This window comes from Mesoplodon mirus (genome assembly GCF_964341445.2).
Source record: "Mesoplodon mirus genome assembly, chromosome: 20".
Taxonomy (NCBI): domain Eukaryota; kingdom Metazoa; phylum Chordata; class Mammalia; order Artiodactyla; family Ziphiidae; genus Mesoplodon; species Mesoplodon mirus.
Genome location: NC_138996.1, coordinates 8,122,406 through 8,143,455, shown reverse-complemented (window position 1 = coordinate 8,143,455; position 21,050 = coordinate 8,122,406). Strand labels below are relative to the sequence as shown.

Here is a 21,050-nt window from a genome sequence, read left to right as displayed (position 1 = left end):
TATATAGTTAACATACAGCTTACAACTGTAATGGGTTCCGACTTAAGTGGGGAAATGGGTTCCCCTGCTGCATTTTAGAGAAGAGAAAAAACAGATAAGCCGCATAATGTGGCCACAGTTTGATTAGGTAGGGGAGAGAGAAAGGAAAGAATTACCACATTCTTTGATACTGTGGAAGGAATGGATTTGGCAGAGGTTGTAAACAGAAGACTGAGGATCTGAAGGTGTGCAGTTTTGAGTCCACCTCCTTCAGTGCTAGAAAAAAAAGGCAAGAGGGCAAAGATGAGGAAACATTGAATCTGAAGTAGGGTTACGTTGTTTAAAGTCTAGAAAGACGAGTCACGGAAACAGAGGTGTGTTTGAAGGGCATCTGCCAGAAGGTGGTGGTCAGTGCAGTTATTTGGGTGAGAAATGCTAATAAAAATACAGAGGAAGAATCACAGAGAGACGTCTGAAGGGGTACTAACAGAAGCACACTATGCCCACATCTATTTAAAATCTGGTAAAATGTTAAGAAAATAGAGGCAATCCAGGTTATCAGCTCTAGAGAGAGGTCAAGGAGTCTGGTTTTGTAGAAAAAAAGGCTTTTTGAAATTTCACTGGAAGGCTCATCAAGGAAAATTCCTGGGGAAGAGATTATCAGTGACAAAACTGGAGGGCAGAGTGCAAACAAAGATATACAATTCTAAAATTTGGAAACATTTTAAAACGTTGTACATTGAAATGTTTCAAAATAAAGTTGAGGTTAAACGCTGGGTTTGTTCTCTTTTCGTTGTTGTTATAAAAAGCAGAATAAATGTCCACGTGGAAAGTGTCTGCCGTAGCTGAAAATGTGCATTCACTCCAGTAGCTCCCCTCATAGCCGAAGGCCAGATGAATGCCGAACACAGTTCCAAAACCAGAAGTAAGGGGGGGAAATGTATCCTATACATTCCTAAGAAAGGACCCCCGTTTAGAATCATTTGCTCTGTTTTGCATAAAGTTCTAGCCAACTTGGTTGTGCAGTTTCTTTGCACACAGCCGGTGAGAGGGTGGCTGCCACATTCAGCAAAATGCAGGCAGCTGTCAGTGACAGAGAAGACCCGAGAGGTTCAGCCTGGGCAGTCTTTGAGCTGACAGCCTTGTATACGTCAAGAGCCTCCACATTCAGTTACCGAAGATCATAATTATGATCCTGAATATCAAATAAAAGTTTATTTTCACTACACAGCATTTAGTTTGAGATCAGAGGTATGTAGTACATATTAGAAGTTCTTCCACCAGAGGTGGTTAAAATAAGAACTCAGGCACTTAGAGGGATGCCTATTAGCCACCTATGCAGAGTTCATTTCTGTGGAACCTCTCAGTGCCCCAAATGCTGGATAAATTGCTATTGTATCAGAAAGGTTACTAGCCCAAGAACCAAATGTTCCACATTTTTGTTGAAAGAGGAATGCTTGTTAAGAGACAAAGTATCATCCTACCAAGGGAAAATGGTTTAAGCTTAAATTCCGCATCAAAGTTTATGCAGTAAGAAAGTTGAGCAGGATGTGCTGGAAAGTTTCCACTCTTAACCTCTCTCCCCACCCTCTGAGTCAAAATGTACTCTTACCTGTTAGAAGAAATCTGCCCTACCTATTACACCTGTCAAGCCTAATTTCTTGAACGGGACATGGAAAGATTGCTCTTTCCTAGGTTAAAGAGACTGAAAAACCAGAAAGACTCTGGAATGCCGCCAACTAATGGCACAAAGCTAAGTGGAGCAAGAATCATGACCACACAGGTTCAGTACATTTCTTCCGGGAAACTCAGCAACATTAACATATCCTTGTAATTTTCATATTTAGCAGCCTGTAAAATGGCATGTTGGTGTTTACAATTAGGGAGAGTATAATTTTTGTGGTGGTATCTCCCCCCTTCCATTCTCTCTGTCCTTCCTAACTCTTAGGTCCTCTAATGGAGGAATAAAGGAATCAGATGTACAAAAGCATGTATATTTTTTAAAGCTTTAATTTTTTTTTTTTTTAAACTGAGGGCCAATATGACATGTTAGCTAAGAGTATAGGTTCTGAAATTTGACCACCTGGGTTCAAATCCTGACTTTGCTTCCTACTAACTGTGGGTAGCTTTGGACAAGAAACTTCACCTATGTTTTGACTGCATTCACTTTAACACTAAGCAATGTTTCCTATGCATTAGTATTGATCAGCATAATTGGAGGGCTTGTTAAAAGGCTGACTGCAAGGCCCTGATTCCAGAGTCTAATTCAGTAGGGCTGAGCCAGGGCCTGATAGTCTTCATTTCTAACAGGTTTCCAGGTGGCGCCATTAGTGGCCTGAGGCCTACGCTTTTGAGAACCACGGCTCCAGAGCAAGGTTTGTGAACCGTAGCATTACGGACATTCTGGGCTGGATCATTTTTGTTCTGGGCACTACTCTGTCATCCTGGTCTCTACCTACTAGATGCCAATAGCACCCACTTAGTTGTTCCCACTAAAACTGTCTCATAGGGAGCAAAATTGCCCCTGGTTGAGAATGACTACTCTAGAGATAGTAATTCCAGGTGATCTCATGCTTTACGCTTCTCATGCTTTTGTGGGGGAAGGTGAGGTGGAAGTTGGATGGTGTTAATAGAGCTCCTTGGAATTAAAAGAGAGGTTATGACCCTTCCGGCAGCGTGTCACGCCCTAATGTGGTTAAGTGCAATTATCTTTAAATTTTACTCTACTTATTGGGCTTCCCCGGTGACGCAGTGGTTGAGAATCCGCCTACCAATGCAGGGGACACGGGTTTGAGCCCTGGTCCTGGAAGATCCCACATGCCGCAGAGCAGCTAAGCCCATGCGCTACAACTCCTGAGCCCGCGTGCTAGAGCCTGCGAACCACAACTACTGAGCCTGTGCTGTAGAGCCCACGAGCCACAGCTACTGAGCCTTCACTCTGGAGCCCGCATGCTACAACTACTGAAGCCCGCACACCTAGAGCCCGTGCTCTGCAGCAAGAGAAGCCGCCGCAATGAGAAGCCAGTGCACTGCAACAGAGTAGCCCCTGCGTGCAGCAACAAAGACCCCAATGCAGCCAAAAATAAAATAAGTACATTAAAAAAAATTTTTTTTTACTGCTGTCCTGAAACACCCTGTAGATTTTAACTCAGAATTTATGAGAACTGGTGGGTGATAGATTTTTTTAAAAATTAAAACACACGTACCATAAAGTTCTTTTAAAAGTGCACAATTCAGTGCTTTGTAGTGTGATCGCAGGTTGTGCAGCCATCACCACGGTCTGATTCCAAGAACGTTTTTATCGCCTCAAAAGGAAACTCCATAGAGAGAGTTTCTCTGGGATCTACTTTACTTTTATCTCAAAGCAGAGGTGGACATCCTCTAGCCTTCATGAGCGACTATTTACCTCAAGAGCCAATTCAGAGAAAATAATTGTTTGGAAGCCGCATTTAAAAAATCAAAATGGGGGCTTCCCTGGTGGCGCAGTGGTTGAGAGTCCGCCTGCCGATGCAGGGGATACGGGTTCGTGCCCCGGTCCGGGAAGATCCCATATGCCGCGGAGCGGCTGGGCCCGTGAGCCATGGCCGCTGGGCCTGCGCATCCGGAGCCTGTGCTCCGCAACGGGAGAGGCCACAGCAGTGAGAGGCCCGCATACAGCACAAAGAAAAAAAAAAAAAAAATCAAAATGAACATAGTTTTAAGTCCCAAGAGAGAAACAGATATAGTCTGACAAGTAAATTATTTGCATTATTGAATTACCTGCTTTATTGAGCTTTTCCTTATGCTTGGCCAGAGGCAGTTTTCTGATCTTTCATCCTTTACATTTGGTAGTGGGTTTGGATCAGAACCCTTTGGATCAGAGGGTTCCAAGTGCCAAAGCAGTGCCCCGCCACATAGCATTATTTGATGAACTTGTTAAAAATAAACTCCCAGCCTTCTTCAACTTCCCAGATGATTCGGGTGTACACCCGGGTCTGGGAACTACTGCGTAAGACTTTTACAAATACGTAATGTCCATTTGTTTTCTCTTTCATTCTTTAAGCAACACACCCTTCCATAAGGTATTTTTCTCAATTTCTAGATTGAAAAACTGACATGAAATGTAAAGTGGCATATCCAAGGTCACACAGCCAGCCGATTAGGAGCAAAGCTGGGGATGGAGTTAGTTTACATGCAGAGCGTGTTCAGTGAGGGCTGTTCGGGGCCAGGTCGGTGATCAAGAGATGAGTGAGGTGTGGCCCTCACCTCTGCTCTTTTTCATTCTAAGCCTACAAGAAAGAGATGAATTCAGCAACTGTAAAACGAAAGTGGGTGCTTCTTTCTTTTCACACTGCATTGTTATTACCACAGTACCATTGACGAGGCGACTGGAGAGAGTGTGGAGTGAAATTCAGTATCATTTCCTACAGATGATGTTTATTTGGTCCATTTATTCATTTACTAACGATTTATTGAACCTCTGCATGTATAAGGTTAGTGTCAGGGGGTAGCCTGCAAGGGCCCTCTTTTCATTACCTCTCCCAAGTAGACACCTAAGTAGAAACCACCTGCTATGCGATCTTTAAGGCCATTTCCTTAGCTCCCGCCACCATAACCATCTCTACCCACAAGACTGTCAGAAATATGAAGAAGCTGCTGACAGCACTTGCTCGTAGTTCTTTTTTTGAAGATTTGATAGATGACACGGCACAGAGAAGTGGACGCTCACCAACTGTTAGTAAATTGCTACAGCACTTGTTCAGGGTAGTTTGGCAATATTTATCAAAAACCTTAAAACGTTCGTACACTTTGATCCAGCAAATTTACTTCTAGGAATATAACCCTGTAAGTAAAAATGTATTGAAGACAGATGGTCCCCTGACCATCATTTGCAGGGTTTCCATTGTCATTACCTAGTTTGACCTCATGTGTTAACATACAAACCTATTAACATAGGTCTCCCTGCAAGCCTTTCTTCATAATGCAGCTGCTGTGATCCTTATACGATGCAGATCTCATGGCCTCACCCTCCTGCTTAGAATCCTTTGCTTAGAATCCTTAGAATCTCCTTGCTCCGAGGATGAAGTCCTAACGTGACTTGAGAGGTTTTGCACAACGATGCTTCCTTCTTTAACCCTGTCTTTCCCCGTTCTGCTCTCTTCCCTGTTTTATCTCTTCCTCTGATTACCATACTCCTCCATTTTACAACCTATAAACAGCAGAGCATGGCTTGTGTCTTTCTATTCTCAGTGATTTACTGCCTTCTAAGTCCTGGTTGTGCTCCTGAGTAGAATCATTGCTGGCTCAGCTGTATTATTATCTTGCTCAGAAATAATTTCTACTAATTCTCAGCCATGTTATGTTAGTTCTGATTCATAATACATTTAAAATCAAAATGAACTGAATAACCTAACTGTGTGATTTCTACATCTGTATAAAGATATTTTGGTTCTGAGTAAAAGAAATCTCAGCTTGGCCAGGCACGAAGAAGAAATGTATCTCACATCATAGGAGGCTTCTAGATTTTTAGTTTAGTGGTTCAATTTTGGCCTCAAGGACCCCGTTCTTTCTGTTCCTCTTCTCTGCCATCCACTGCATTGGCCTCATCCTAACGGTCAACAAGATGACTGCTCGTGGCAGTTGAAGCAACCAGCACGTTTATTCACACCAAGGGGAGGTGGGCTTTTCTTTTCCAGAAGCCCAAGTAAGCCTCTGTTTGCATCTGTTTGGTCCAAATTGTCTTTGCCTGTGCACCCATGAGCCAGTCACTGGCAGAGGGGATGAGGGTACCATGACTTTCTTAGATGATTTTCTGTGAGGAGGATGAATGCAGAGAAGCCGCCCAGTGTCCACCACCATTTCTCTTTCACCAAAAGGAAAAAATTGCAATAGCAAGCTGTGGGCAACTTCCCGTATGGGAAAACATTTCACAGTGTTCTGCTTTTTAAAACTTATTCAACTCCCAGGATGAGGTGGAAGAGGTCTAAGAATTCTTCTATATGGTTAACCATGGAGTCTTTTTTTCTCTTTTTTTTATTTCCTTTTTCCAGATCCAGACATTTAATGTGGATGCACCATGCCAGACCGTGGAAGATTTAACGAATGGGGTTGTGATGGCCCAGGTTCTCCAAAAGATGTAAGAATAAATTGCTTTATCTTTTTGTATGTTATTATACCTGGATATTTATTAGATTGAAAACATGGACAAAAAAATAAAGTGCTTGCATGAAACACGTGTTGCACGGAGACCGAGAACTGAGCGGCACAGGTGGTTCTGCGCTCGTTTAGGTACAGATGGACCGGCTGCCAGGCCGCAATTGCTGCAGTACTCCAGCGGCTTCAGCAGAATTCTTTCTTCCTGTGGTTTTCAGCGTAAGCTTGGCAGACATTTTCCTGTTAGCGTCCAGATTTTGCCATCATAGAAGGATCTGAGAGGTCTACTCTGTCTTTAGGGCTCTACTCAGACGTCGTCTTACCAGCTAGAAAATAAGCGATAGCCATGCCCTGTGCTCCGTTTCCCTTTTAACCTTCCGTATGCTTCTCAGAAGTAGGTAACACCATATCGTATACCATGTATTTTGCTTGCTTATTTGTTACCTGCTGCTTCCCCCCACACCCGTCTGCAGACAGACAGACAGACACACACACACACACAGTGTAAGCTCCACCTAGAGGCAGGGTGAAAACATAATAGTTGTAAAATTGATATCGTATGGCTGTCTTCAACTTCTGACCTAGGAATTTTTCAAATAAAGGATTACCTGTGAATTTAAGATGTCAGTAAGTTTGATGTGATTTGGGGGATACTTTTGTCTTTTGAAGCCCTGAGCCCTTGTCAGCCTGAGACACTAAAGAATTTACATGGGACTTGCTGAGATTTCCTGCAGCTCTGTTGAGAATCAGTATCATCACGAAAGGATTCTTGCCGTTGCTCCCCTTGCAGTGAGCTGTGTAGAGCTGCCCGTCTGGAAGCTTCTCAAACGCCTGCATTTCAGAGAATCTACCTGCCTTTCACACTGGCAGTTCATGCTTGAAAACTATAGCTTGCTGTACCTTTCTTCTGCACCTTACATCTCTCCAGACATACAGGCATGCAGACTTTCTGGCAGAGCTCAAGAAGGCTCGCTTGAAACTGACCAGCCTTGGTCTAGCACTGAGAAGAGGGGTCTTGTGATTTTCGTGGACACTTTTGAGTGGTGCCCTAATAACGTTTAGCTTTTGAATGGTCTAGAGCAGCGGTCCCCAGCCTTTTTGGCACCAGGGACCAGTTTCGTGGAAGACAAATTTTCCATGGATGGTGGGGGAGTGGTGAGTCAGGCGGTAATGCGAGTGATGGGGAGGTTGGTTCTGGCGGTAATGCGGGTGATGGGGAGGTTGGTTCCGCGGGTAACGTGGGTGATGGGGAGGTTGGTTCCGGCGGTAACGCTGGTGGTGGGGAGGTTGGTTCCGCGGGTAACGCGGGCGATGGGGAGGTTGGTTCCGGCGGTAAAGTGGGCGATGGGGAGGTTGGTTCCGTGGGTAACGCGGGTGATGGGGAGGTTGGTTCCGCGGGTAACGCGAGTGATGGGGAGGTTGGTTCCAGCGGTAACGCGGGTGATGGGGAGGTTGGTTCAGGCGGTAACGCGAGCGATGGGGCCGATGGTTCAGGCAGAAATGCGGGTGATGGGGAGCGATGGGGAGCGGCAGATGCAGCTTCGCTCACTCGCCTGCCGCTCACCTCCTGCTGTGCGTTCCGGTTCCTAACAGGCCGCGGACCGGTAGCGGTCCACGGCCTGGGGGTTGGGGACCCCTGGTCTAGAGAGTTTCAGTGCAGCTCTTAATAAAAATTATGTGTGGGCAAGTGGGCCTAGCTACGTGAGCTTTCCAGGTATGTGTCATTAAATGAATATTTTGCTTGTTAGCTTGGGTAGGATTTCTATTGTAGAAACCAGAAGAAAGACTGTGTGAGTGTATTATTTTACCAAATCAAGATCGTAACATGCATTATATTCTGCAGAGTGGTTATTCTCATTTACCAAAGTCTTGTGGGCATATTTCTCATCAATGTTTAGTTTTTTACATTTTTTTTTCCAAAAATGCGTTCCTTTTATCCTTTTGTTGTGGTATAGTGTAGACCGAAAAGCATACTAAAAGAAGTGATTAATTTGTGTGCAGTATGTATATATTGTATGTATATGCACACATGTATACACACATCCACGTCACCGCCACCCAGACTGAACTGTACGACATTTTGAGCCCCCAAATGGTCCCCCTCATGCCCCTCCCTAATCAATGCCCTTGCCTCAGAGATAGCCATGGTTCTGATTTCTACACCATCATTCTTATAAGTGGAGTCATGTAGTTTATACTCTTTTGTGTTTGACTTCTTTCACTCCACATAATGTCTGTGTGATTCATTCATGCTGTTTTCTATCGTCTGTTTAAATAGTCGCATAATAACAGCTTCACAGAAGCCTCCTCCTTTGTCAGTTTGATGTTTATTGAACGGCTGCTCTGCATCCAGCACTGGTGACGCAAGGATGAGCCCCAGTCCACAGGGTGATTGTGTTCAGAGAGTTTATAACCTGGGGAAACGGATGTTAACTGGCCAAGGAAACAAAACTGCTAGTGTAACACGCACTATAGAGAAATCGTGAACATTTCTAAGTTAGCAGTCGTCTCCGCAGGGCTAGCATTCAGAAGAGTCCAAACCAGAGACCTCAATTTGGGTGTTTCTTAATTGAAGCCCACGAGTGTGGATTAAATCACTCAGGGAAGAGTATAGGGTAAGAAGAAAACAAGCCTGAGCCTTGAAGAACTCTGGCATTTAGTTGTCGGTTAGAACGTCTACCAGCAGAGGGACCAGAGAGGTACGGGGAAAGCCAGTGGAGTGTGGTTGCTGAGAGAAGTGGCAGATCTCTTCATTTTGTCTGAGCTACGTGAGAAACGTGTATGTTTCAGATGTGAATAGACCTCAGGAGGCTTGTTGTTAGTATAATTTATTTCTCTCTCGTCTTTTAAGTCATTGTCTGCTCGTCTGCTTTCCTGCTTCCAACATCTTATTGCTGCCTTCTGTCTTTCTGTTCATCCGTGTAGGTTCACGTCCCCCTGGTTTTTGTGTGTTTGTTTGTTTTTAATTAGTAGACTTTGTTTTCTTAGAGCACTTTTCATTTCACAGAGAAACTGAGTGGAAAAAAGTTTCAGTACGAGATGAAAAAAAGTTCTGGAGGTGGGTAGTGATGATGCTTGCACAACCATTAAGTACGTGAATGTACTTAATGTACTTAATGCCACTGTACACTTAACAGTGGCTTAGATGGTAAATTTTATGTGTATTTTTTTGTTTTTTGCTGTACGCGGGCCTCTCACTGTTGTGGCCTCTCCCGTTGCGGAGCACAGGCTCCAGGCGCGCAGGCTCAGCCGCCATGGCTCACGGGCCCAGCCGCTTGGCAGCACGCGGGATCTTCCCGGACCGGGGCACGAACCCGTGTCCCCTGCATCGGCAGGCGGACTCTCAACCACTGCGCCACCAGGGAAGCCCTTTACGTGTATTTTACTACAATAAAAGAAGTTTTTAAAAACTGAGCGAAAAGTATGGTGAGTTCCCACATGCTCCCTGCCCCCACACAGAACTCCCCCCACTGTCAGCATCCCCCCACCAGATGGTCCATTTGTTACAGTTGATGCATCAGCATCACCCCAAGTCCACAGTTTACGGTAGCCGTCACTCCGTGCTGTACATTCTGTGGGTTTGGGCAAATGTATCCTTCCTTATAGCATCATACAGAATAGTTTCTGCCCTGAAGATCCCCTGTGCTCCCCCTAGTCATCCCCCACCCCTTCCTTCAGTCATTGATCTTTTTACTGTCTCCACAGTTGTGCTTTTCCCAGGTTGTTGGGTAGCTGGAATCACACAGCCTGTTTACCTTTCTGATGGCTTCTTTCACTTAGTGATGTTCATTTAAGGTTCCTCCGTGTCTTTTCATGGCTCGCCAGCTCATGTCTTTTGAGCACTTACCCCCTCCTTTTTTAACAGCTTTATTGAAATGAAACTGACATACAGTAAATTACACATTTTTAGGTGTAGAATTTGATAAATTTTTTTTACCTGTGGAGATGTCCGGGAAACTATCAAGATAATGAACATCCCAGTCACTTCAAAGAGTTTCCTCAGTCCTTCCTTCCAGCCACCCCTTTCCCATCCCCAGGGCAACCACGGATTTGCTTTCTGTTGCTGTAGATTAATTTGCATTTTACACAAATTTATGTAAATGGGCTTACAGTATGTTTTAGTTTTTGAGGGAGAGGTTGTGGCTTCTTTCATGCAACATAAAATTTTGAGATTTATTCATGTTGTTGCCTGTCTTAATATAGTCCATGCATATTCCATTGTATGGATATACCACAATCCATCCAGCCGTTCGGCTGCTGAGGAACTCCTGGGTTATTGTAGTTTTGGGCTGTTACAAATAGAGCTGCTGTGAACATCAGTGTCCACATCTTTGTATGGACATATGCTGCCGTTTCTCTGGGGTGAAGTTCCAACTAGGGGTGAAATGGCTGCAACATGTGGCAGGGGTAAGTTTAATATTTGAGAAACTGCCAAACTGCTTCCAAAGCGGACGTACCATTTATGTGTTTACAAGCAGCGTGTCAGCGTTCCAATTGCACCATGGCCTCACCAGCACTTGCTGGGGTTGCTCTTTTTAATTATAGACATTCTAGTGGCCGTCTAGTGGTGCTCATTGTAGATTTTATTTGTATTTCTATAATGACTGGTGATGTCGGGAATCTTTTCTTGTATTTCTTGTATTTATATACATTTACTGTATATATATATATATATATATATATGCATACATATATGTATCTTCTTGGGCGAATTGTTTGCTGTAATCTTTTCTTGTTTGTTTTTAATTTCTGGGAGTGCAAGCCCAGTGCCCCACCATGACTCTGGGATCTGGGACATCCCTGGGACTATGGGGCCCTCTGAGGGGCAGCTGGCCAGACCGTGTCCACACACTGGTGGCCACATGCTCAACGTCCACACACTTCCCCACCCGCGGGCACTGGGTCAAGGCAGTGAGGCGCAGGTGGGGTTAGGAGTTTGTGGCCACACCTGCCTTTGAATCTTGGCTGTCCCTTAATGGATGCTTGACCTTGGGCCCATAACCTTCCTGTACCTCAGTTCTCTTATCTGTAAGTTGGGGAAACTACCTATATTTTCAGAGTACCTGGAATGTAGTGAGCTTACAAGAAATTTTAGCTGTTGGTATTATTTCAGTTAGCTAAAGGCATCATTATACCCTGTAAACAGTGTATTCCTTCATTCATCAGTATAGGAATTTTGAAAATTTTTATGTTTACTTATTTTTTATTGGAGTATACTTGATTTACAATGTGTTAATTTCTGCTGTACAGCAAAGTGATTCAGTTATACATATATATTCTTTTTCATATTCTTTTCCATTATGGTTTATCACAGGATATTGGATACCATTCCTTGTGCTATACAGTAGGACCTTGTTGTTTATATACATAGTAGTTTGTCTCTGCTCATATCAGTCTCCTAATTTATCCCTCCCTCACCTCCTTTCCCCTTTGGTAACCATAAATTTGTTTTCTACGTCTAAGAGTCTGTTTCTTTTTTGTAAATAAGTTCATTTGTGTCATATTTTAGATTCCACTTATAAGTGACATCATATGGTATTTGTCTTGCTCTGTCTGACTTAGTTCACTTAGTGTTACAGTCTCTAGGTCCATCCGTGTTACTGCAAATGACATTATTTCATTCTTTCTTATGGCTGAATAATATCCCACTGTATATATGTACCACATCGTCTTCATCCACTCATCTGTCGATGGACACTTAGGTGGCTTCCATGTCCTGGCTGTTGTGAATAGAGCTGCAGTGAGCACTGGGGTGCAGGTGTCTTTTCCAAGTAGAGTTTTCTACAGATACATGCCCAGGAGTAGGATTGCTGGATCATATGGTAGTTCTGTTGATATTTTTAGAATACTGTTCTCCATGGTGGCTGCACCAGCTTATACCAACAGTGTAGGAGAGTTCCCTTTCTCCACAACCTCTCCTGTTTGCTGTAATCTTTTGCCTATTATTTATTTATTTATTCATTTATTCATTTATTTATATTTATTAGAGTATAGTTGCTTTACAATATTATGTTAGTTTCTACTGTACAGCAAAGTAAATCAGCTATATGTATCCATATATCCCCTCTTTTTTGGATTTCCTTCTCATTTAGGTCACCACAGAGCATTGAATAGAGTTCCCTGTGCTATACAGCAGGTTCTCATTAGTTACCTATTTTATACATAGTAGTGTATATATGTCAATCCCAATCTCCCAATTCATCCCACCGCCCCCCTTTCCCCCTTGGTATCCAAACATATGTCTGTGTCTCTATTTCTGCTTTGTAAATAAGATCCTCTATACCAATTTTTTCAGATTCCACATATATGTGTTGATATACGATATTTGCTTTTCTCTTTCTGACTTACTTCACTCTGTATGACAGTCTCTAGGTCCATCCATGTCTTTACAAATGACCCAATTTTGTTCCTTTTTATGGCTGAGTAATATTCTATTATATATATGTATCACATCTTCTTTATCCATTCCTCTGTTGATGGACATTTAGGTTGTTTCCGTGTCCTGGCTATTGTAAATAGTGCTGCAGTGAACATTGAGGTGCATGTGTCTTTTTGAATTATGGTTTTCTCAGGGTATATGCCCAGTAGTGGGATTGCTGGGTCACATGGTAGTTCTATTCTTAGTTTTTTAAGGAACCTCCATACTGTTCTCCATAGTGGCTGTATCAATTTACATTCCCACCAACAATGCATGAGGGTTCCCTTCTCTCCACACCCTCTCCAGCGTGAGATGATACCTCATTGTAGGTCTGATTTTGCATTTCTCTAATAATTCGTGATGTTGAGCAACTTCTCATGTGTTTGTTGGCCGTCTGTATGTCTTCTTCGGAGAAATGTCTGTTTAGGCCTTCCGCCCATTTTTTTATTGGGTTGTTTGTTTTTTTTGATATTTAGCTGCATGAGCTGTTTGTATATTTTGGAGATTAATCCTTTGTCAGTTGCTTCAGGTGCAAATATTTTCTCCCATTCTGAGTGTTGTCTTTTCGTCTTGTTTATGGTTTCCTTTGCTGTGCAAAACATTTTAAGTTTAATTAGGTCCCATTTGTTTATTTCTGTTTTTATTCTCATTACTCTAGGAGGTGGGTCAAAAAAGATCTCGCTGTGATATATGTCAAAGAGTGTTCTGCTTATGTTTTCCTCTAAGAGGTTTATAGTGTGTGGCCTTACATTTAGGTCTTTAATCCATTTTGAGTTTATTTTTGTGTATGGTGTTAGGGAGTGTTCTAATTTCATTCTTTTACATGTAGCTGTCCAGTTTTCCCAGCACCACTTATCAAAGAGGCTGTCTTTGCTCCATTGCCTATTCTGGCCTCCTTTGTCATAGATTAGGTGACCATAGGTGTGTGGGTTTATCTCTGGGCTTTCTATCCTGTTCCATTGATCTATATTTTTGTTTTTGTGCCAGTACCGTACTATCTTGATTACTCTAGCTTTGTAGTATAGTATGAAGTCAGGGAGTCTGATTCTTCCAGCTCCATTTTTGTTCTCAAGATTGCTTTTGCTATTCGAGGTCTTTTGTGTTTCCATGCGAATTGTAAAATTTTTTGTTCTAGTTCTGTGAAAAATGCCAGTGGTAATTTGATAGGGATTGCACTGAATGTGTAGATTGCTTTGGGTAGTATAGTCATTTTCACAATATTGATTCTTCCAATCCAAGAACATGGTATATCTCTCCATCCGTTTGTGTCATCTTTGATTTCTTTCATCAGTATCTTATAGTTTTCTGTGTACAGGTCTTTTGCCTTGTTAGATAGGTTTATTCCTAGGTATTCTTTTTGTTGCAGTGGTAAATGGGATTGTTTCCTTAATTTCTTTTTCTCATCTTTCATTGTTAGTGTATAGGAATGCAAGAGGTTTCCGTATATTAATTTTGTATCCTGCAACTTTACTAAATTCATTGATTAGCTCTAGTAGTTTTCTGGTGGCATCTTTAGGATTTTCTATGTATAGTATCATGTGATCTGCAAACAGTGACACTTTTACTTCTTTTCCAATTTGGATTCCTTTTATTTCTTTTTCTTCTCTGATTGCCGTGGCTAGGACTTCCAAAGCTATGTTAAATATTAGTGGCAAGCGTGGGCACCCTTGTCTTGTTCCCTGTTTTAGAGGAAATGCTTTCAGTTTTTCCCTGTTGAGAATAATGTTTGCTATGGGTTTGTAATATATGGCCTTTATTATGTTGAGGTATGTTCCCTCTATGTCCACTTTCTGGAGAGTTTTTTATCATAAATGGGTGATGAATTTTGTTGAAAGCTTTTTCTGCATGATCGTATGGTTTTTATTCTTCAACTTGTTAATATGGTGTATCACATTGATTGATTTGCGTATATTGAAGAATTCGTGCATCCCTGGGGTAAATCCCAGTTGATCATGGTGTATGATCTTTTTAATGTGTTGTTGGATTCTGTTTGCTAGTATTTTGTTGAGGATTTTTGCGTCTATGTTCATCAGTGATACTGGCCTGTAATTTTCTTTTTTTGTGATATCTTTTTCTGGTTTTGGTATCAGGGTGATGGTGGCCTCGTAGAATGAGTTTGGGAATGTTCCTCCCTTTGTAATTTTTTGGAAGAGTTTGAGAAGGATCTGTTTTAGCTCTTCTCTAAATATTTGATAGAATTCACCTGTGAAGCCATCTGGTCCTGGACTTTTTTGCTTGTTGGAAAATTTTTAATCACAGTTTGAATTTCGTTACTTGTGGTTGGTCTGTTCATATTTTCTAATTCTTCCTGGTTCAGTCTTGGAAGGTTGTACTTTTCTAAGAATTTGTCAATTTCTTCCAGGTTGTCCATTTTATTGGCATATAGTTGCTTGTAGTAGTCTCATGATCCTTTGTATTTCTGCGGTGTCAGTTATAACCTCTCCTTTTTCATTTCTAATTTTATTGATCTGAGTCCTCTCCCTTTTTTTCTTGATGAGTCTGGCTAAAGGTTTATCAATTTCGTTTATCTTCTCAGAGAACCAGCTTTTAGTTTTATTGATCTTTGCTAGTATTTTATTCGTTTCTCTTTCATTTATTTCTGCTCTGATCTTTATGATTTCTTTCCTTCTACTGACTTTGGGTTTTGTTTGTTCTTCTTTCTCTGGTTCCTTTAGGTGTAAGATTAGATTGTTTATTTGAGATTTTTCTTGTTTCTTGAGGTGAGATTGAATTACTATAAACTTCCCTCTTAGAACTGCTTTTGCTGCATCCCATAGGTTTTGGGTCATCGAGTTTTCATTGTCATTTGTTTCTAGGTAGTTTTTTTATTTCTTCGTTGATTTCTTCAGTGATCTCTTGGTTATTTAGTAGCATATTGTTTAGCCTCCATGTGTTTGTGTTTTTTACAGTTTTTTTCCTGTAATTGATTTCTAATTTCATAACGTTGTGGTCAGAAAAGATGCTTGATATGATTTCAGTTTTCTTAAATTTACGAAGGCTTGGTTTGTGACCCAAGATGTGATCTATCCTGGAGAATGTTCTGTGTGCACTTGAGAAGAAAGTGTATTCTGCTGCTTTTGGATGGAATGTCCTATAGATATTGATTAAGTCTATTGGTCTAATGTGTCGTTTAAGGCTTGTGTTTCCTTATTTTTTGTCTGGATGATCTATACGTTGGTGTAAGTGGGGTGTTAAAGTCCGCCACTATTACTGTGTTACTGTCAATTTCCCCTTTTATGGCTGTTAGCATTTGCCTTATGTATTGAGGTGCTCCTCTGTTGGGTGTATAAATGTTTACAATTGTTATATCTTCTTGGATTGATCCCTTGATCATTATGTAGTGTCCTTCCTTGTGTTTTGTGGGTTTTGCCTATTTTTTAATTGAATTGTTTTCATTTTATTAAATTTAGAGTTCTTTATATATTCTAAACACAAGTTCTTTCTCAGATGTATGTTTTAAAATATTTTCTCCCAGCCTGTGGCTTCCCTTTTTATTTTCTTAATAGTGTCTTTGCAGAGCAAATATTTTTAAAGTTTTAATTATTAAATGCTTATTATTTAATATATTTTTTTAGTTCACCTGTTTTTTTTTTAATTGTATCAAGAAACCTTTACCAAACCCTAAGATTTGGGGTTAGAAACCCTAAAGGGTCTCTAAGATTTTCTCCTCTCTTTTCCTCCAGAAGTATTATAGTTTTAATGCTTATATTTAGGTGTACGACACATTCTGAGTTACTACTTTTTGTGTATGATATAAGGGTCTCTTTTTTTTTGCACTATTTATTGCAAAGATTGCTTTTCCATATTTTCAGGATGTTGATTATGTTGAACTGTCTAATGACTGGACAGACAGCATCCATGGATGATTAGATTCTTGTTCATTGAAGTAATTTTTAATAATTGATCAGGCACTGAAAACACTTAAGATGTAGTTTATCCTTTTACATCTATATATCAACAAATACAAAATGAAAACCTGTTCTTGAGGGGGGCCTTAAGTTTTTAGGGAGCTGTGACTCTTAATATTATCAAAACTCAAATGTATAGAATTTTCTTTCCTATTTTGTACTTCTTGGTTTGAAGAAAATTAACATTAGCCTTTGTAAAGATTTTTACAAAGCAGCACCCACTTTGGAGAGCGCAGCGTGTTCTGTGTGAGACAACAAGAGCTTGAATGGACTGTTTATGCTGTAAAACCTGTGATTCTTGGTGAACCTGGGGTACACCTGCCAGAGAACAGTCGCTGCTTTGCACTGATCAGCTTCGGGCCTGAAAGAATCCTCTTCTCTCGTAACAGCACCGCCTCTGCAGGCTTCTAAGTAAGGCTGTTTCTTCTTCATGTACCACTTGGCTCAGCATGGTGCCCCCTCAGTGCTGCTTCCAGACCGTTCCCCTCACAGCTTCCCTAAGACCCCCCAGCTTTGAGTCTTACGACCTCATCCCTCTCGTTTCTCAGCAGCTCTGGATCCAGGCGTCCTGCTGCTCTTTCCAGTAGCACCCCTGCTGAAATTCCTGGGCACTTGGATATGGTCCTTCAGACCCTTGCCTGTCAACTCCTTGACTCATCTCCTTTGGCCTCATCCTCTACCCAGTTTCAGCCACTCATTCTCGAGGTCATACCCCATGGCTTATCATCACCAGTAATCTGCGACCCTCCGTGGTCGCGGTTTGCTCTCTCCCGCCGTCTGACCACCGCCTCCTGTCTTTCCATCTCACGCTCTCTGGCCGCCCATCTCCAGCCATCCTTCAGCTCTCGAGGGCCGCTGGGGTCTCAACACTGTCCTTCACCTTCCCCCCTTTCTTGCCTCTTATTCAGCCGACATCCCGCGGTCAGTCATAATCACTCCCTGTGAACATCTTCAGCGCCTCCGCCCCCTTTTTTATTTCTTTGTACTTTTTTAGCTAAACCACAACTTGGTTAAACCTTATATCCCACCAGTTCTGCGTCTCACCTATGCGGCTGAACCGAGCTGGAAAAGACACAGCCATGCTGGGGCGTCTCATTTTACATTTCCCGGTGTGAACCCCTGGTCATCTGGTACTTCCCCAGCCCTCTCACTACCCCTCTTCCGGGTGACCGTCTCCCACTGTCCTTTCTGCAGACCTTCAGCACCGCTTCCCCACTCTCTCCTCTGATTACCTTCCAAGGTGAGGGGCCGCCTATTTCTGAGAAAGTTGAAACACGTACAAGAGAATCTCTGTTGACTCCCCGACTACGTTTGCCCCCGCCGGCATCAGTGTGGCCGCCTCACTGCCCGTTATCGCCTTCGAGCTGTGCTGGGGGCAGTCCTGTCGTAAAGGCAGCGGCTGCACGTTGTCTGTTGGGTCCCGTTGCCTCTCACCTACTCAAGATCTTTGCTTTACGAGTTCTCCCCTCTTGGCTGCACCCACGGCTTCCCCTGCTCTGCAGGGTTGTATCCCCTAGCAGGGAAGCAGGCTTATTTGTCTTTAAACAGACTTCTCAGGACCCCACTCCTGTCAGTCACCGCTGCCGTTCTCCTGCCCGTGCAGCATCTGTCTCAGAGTCCCCCCCCACCCCGCCCCCCTTAAACCCACTTCCGTCAGGGTTTCCCCACCATCATGTTAGAACTGCACTTGTTGCTGGTGCTAATGCCCGTTCTCAGTCCTCGTCTGGACCGGCAGCAGCGTCCAAAGGACAGATGCTCATCTGCTTATTACTTCCTTCTGACACTTACTAAGATTTGGCCTCCGGGATACTGTGACCTTCCAGGTTTCTCTCCTGTCTCACTGGATGATCTGCATTTCCTGTGCTGGTTTCCCTCTCCTGCGCTCCCTCCTAAGGACGCAGAGCTTAAGGACTCAGGCCTGGCCCCTCTTATCTTTTGTTTGCATTCACCCCCTCGATGATTTCGTCTAGTCTCATAGCCTTAAATAGCATCCCTATCCTAATGATGCTCAGATTTTTATCTCCAGCGTGGACCTCTCCTCTGACATCCAGACTCGTCTGATTGTCTACTTAGCATCTCCAGTTGGGTCTAAAAGACACCTCAGAGTCGTCGTATCTAGAACTAAACCCTGTCTTCCGCTCAGACCCACTCAGTCAAAGTCTTCTCATTTCAGTTGTTGGCATTTCTGGCCTTGAGTTGCTCAGACCTTGAAACCTCTCTTTCTTTTTCTCCACATCCTGCATCCAACCCATCAGGAAATACTGAAGGCTACACTTTTAAAATATAGCTAAATCCAGCCTTTAGATCTAACTTCCAGATTACAGAGAAATACAGAGGACAGAGGAATAGGTTAAACTGAGTCACAAGGAAAGGATCAGGAAGATCCAGAAAGTGGGATATTTCACAGGATAGTTGACCTGGTCTCTTCAGCAAATGAATGTCAAGAGAAGAAAGGAACGGGGTGGGCTATTCTAGACCAGAGAGTCCAGAGAGAAAGACACTGACCAAAAGCATCACGTGGTTCTTCTGGAAGACCTGCCGTGTGCAGAGCGTGGATGCCCCGGAGGACGTCATGCTACGCGAGAAAGCCAGTGCCGGGGGGGCGGACTGTACCACTCCACTTCTGGGTGGTGTCTGAAGTGGTCAGACTCATGGAAGCAGAGTGAAGTGGTGGCTGCCAGGGGCTGGGATTTGGGGGAGATGGGGAGTTGCTGTTCAACAGGTAGAAAGTTTCAGTTGCATGAGATGCACAAGCCCTTAAGACCTGCTGTGCAGCACTGTGCGGTGGTTAATGGCCCTGTACTCTGATCTTGAGTGTCTCTTGAGAGGGCAGAGCTCATGTTAAGTGTTGTTACCACAGTTTCAAAAACAAAAACAAAAACAAATGCAATGCATGAAGGTTGGATCTTGTTTGAACAAAGACATTTCAAGGATGTAATGGAGGAAATTTGAATATAGATTGAGTATTAGGTGGTATTCTGGGAGTGTTTCTTTATTATGTTAGGTGTAGTATCAGAACCGTGGTTAGTAAGGCACAGGAAGGTGCCTTACTTATTACAGATGTATAGTGGAATTTTTAGGAGTAAAAACGTTTTATGATAAAAATTATTACCTTTACGGCTACCATATTGGTCTGGCTGCCGTCATCTCTTGCCCATATCATGTTGGTAACTTCCTGACTAGTGTCGGTGTTTCTGTAGTTGCGTGCCCCGGAGTCTCATGTGAACCCAGCAGCCACAGTGAGGTTTTCTGCTTAGAGCCCTGCACGGGTGCCCCATTTCACTCAGGGTAAAAGCCAAAGGGCTCACAGTGATGTATCAGAGCCCAGGTGACCTGAGCCCTTGGTACCACTCGGACCTCATTCCTTTTTTTTTCTTTTTAACATCTTTATTGGAATATAATTGCTTTACAATGGTGTGTCAGTTTCTGCTTTATAACAAAGTGAATCAGTTATACACATACACACGTTCCCATATCTCTTCCCTCTTGAACCCTGACCTCATTTGCTGGCGTTCTTTCCCGCAGCGGCGCCCTGCTTGTCCTCGCACGTCTCCTGCTGGGGGCATTGTGCGTGGCCTGTCCCTCTGCCTCGGATGTTTGTCAGTCAGACATCCACATGCCACTCTTCCTCACCAGCTGCCGGTCCCCACTGAGAGCTGGCCGTTTCCCCACCTAGCCCACCCTGACCACCTGTTGAGTATCGCCGCCACCCTTACCTTCCAGAGCCCCTTGTCCTGCTCTAGAGTAGGTGTTCTGTAAATGTTAGCTAAATGAATGAATATGGAATTATGAACTTGGAAATGAAAAGAAGGCAACTTTTATCTCCTTTTATCCTTTATCTCTAAGAAGAGTTCACCACTCTGTCTTTTTCCATCACCAGTTTCCCTGGTACCAACTCGATGTTCTGACACCAGCTTCCCGAGGTAGCTCACACCCACAAGTTAAGGTCACAGTCCTTTGATTCTGACACTCGGGGCACACTTGGCAGTTAAGGCCCCAGTCCCACAAGACTGTCCCCACTGCAGACGCCAGGTGGATACGGGTGGGGTCCTTGGGGCACACACGCTTCTGCCCGGCCAACTGAAAATTCAGGAGTTCCCATGAACCCCCTCAGGTTTGATATGTGCGAGAATGACACAAAACTCAGGGAAGCTCTGTACTTATGATTACATTTTTAGTGTACAGGATCCAACTCAGGAACAGGCAAATGAAGGAGATGCACAGGGACGTGTGGGGTAGAGGCAGTGCAGAGCTCTGGGACCCCGCAAGCCCGCTGCCTTCCCAGCACAGTGATGTGCTCACCCGTCCCGAAGTTCTGAACCCTGTTGTTTAGGGTTTTATTGGGGGGTTTCACTAAAGAGACGTGAGTGAAGTCGTTAGCCATGTTTGAACTCCACCGCCAGTCCCTTCCTGGAGGTCAGGGGTGGGGCTGAAAGTTCCTCTGGGACCAGTCCTCGTCCTGAAGCTGTCTGCGGGTCCCACAGTGAATCACCCTGTTAGCATAAGCTCCGGTGTGGCTGGAAAGGACTCATGATGAGTTATAAAGGACACCCCATCACTCAGGAAATTCTCAGGGTTTTAGGAGCTCAGCGCCAGGATCCAGGGACAGAGGG

At 43.4% G+C, this 21,050-nt stretch overlaps 1 protein-coding gene across 1 annotated transcript in view; it reads left to right on the top strand.

Annotated features, from left to right (window-relative positions):
- HOOK3 (hook microtubule tethering protein 3) overlaps positions 1–21,050 on the top strand; it is a 104,257-nt gene that overhangs the window by 1,297 nt on the left and 81,910 nt on the right. The window contains exon 2 of the mRNA XM_082608429.1: positions 6,009–6,094. Within this exon, the coding sequence (XP_082464555.1) occupies positions 6,009–6,094 (86 nt within the window). The remainder of the gene's footprint in view (positions 1–6,008; positions 6,095–21,050) is intronic.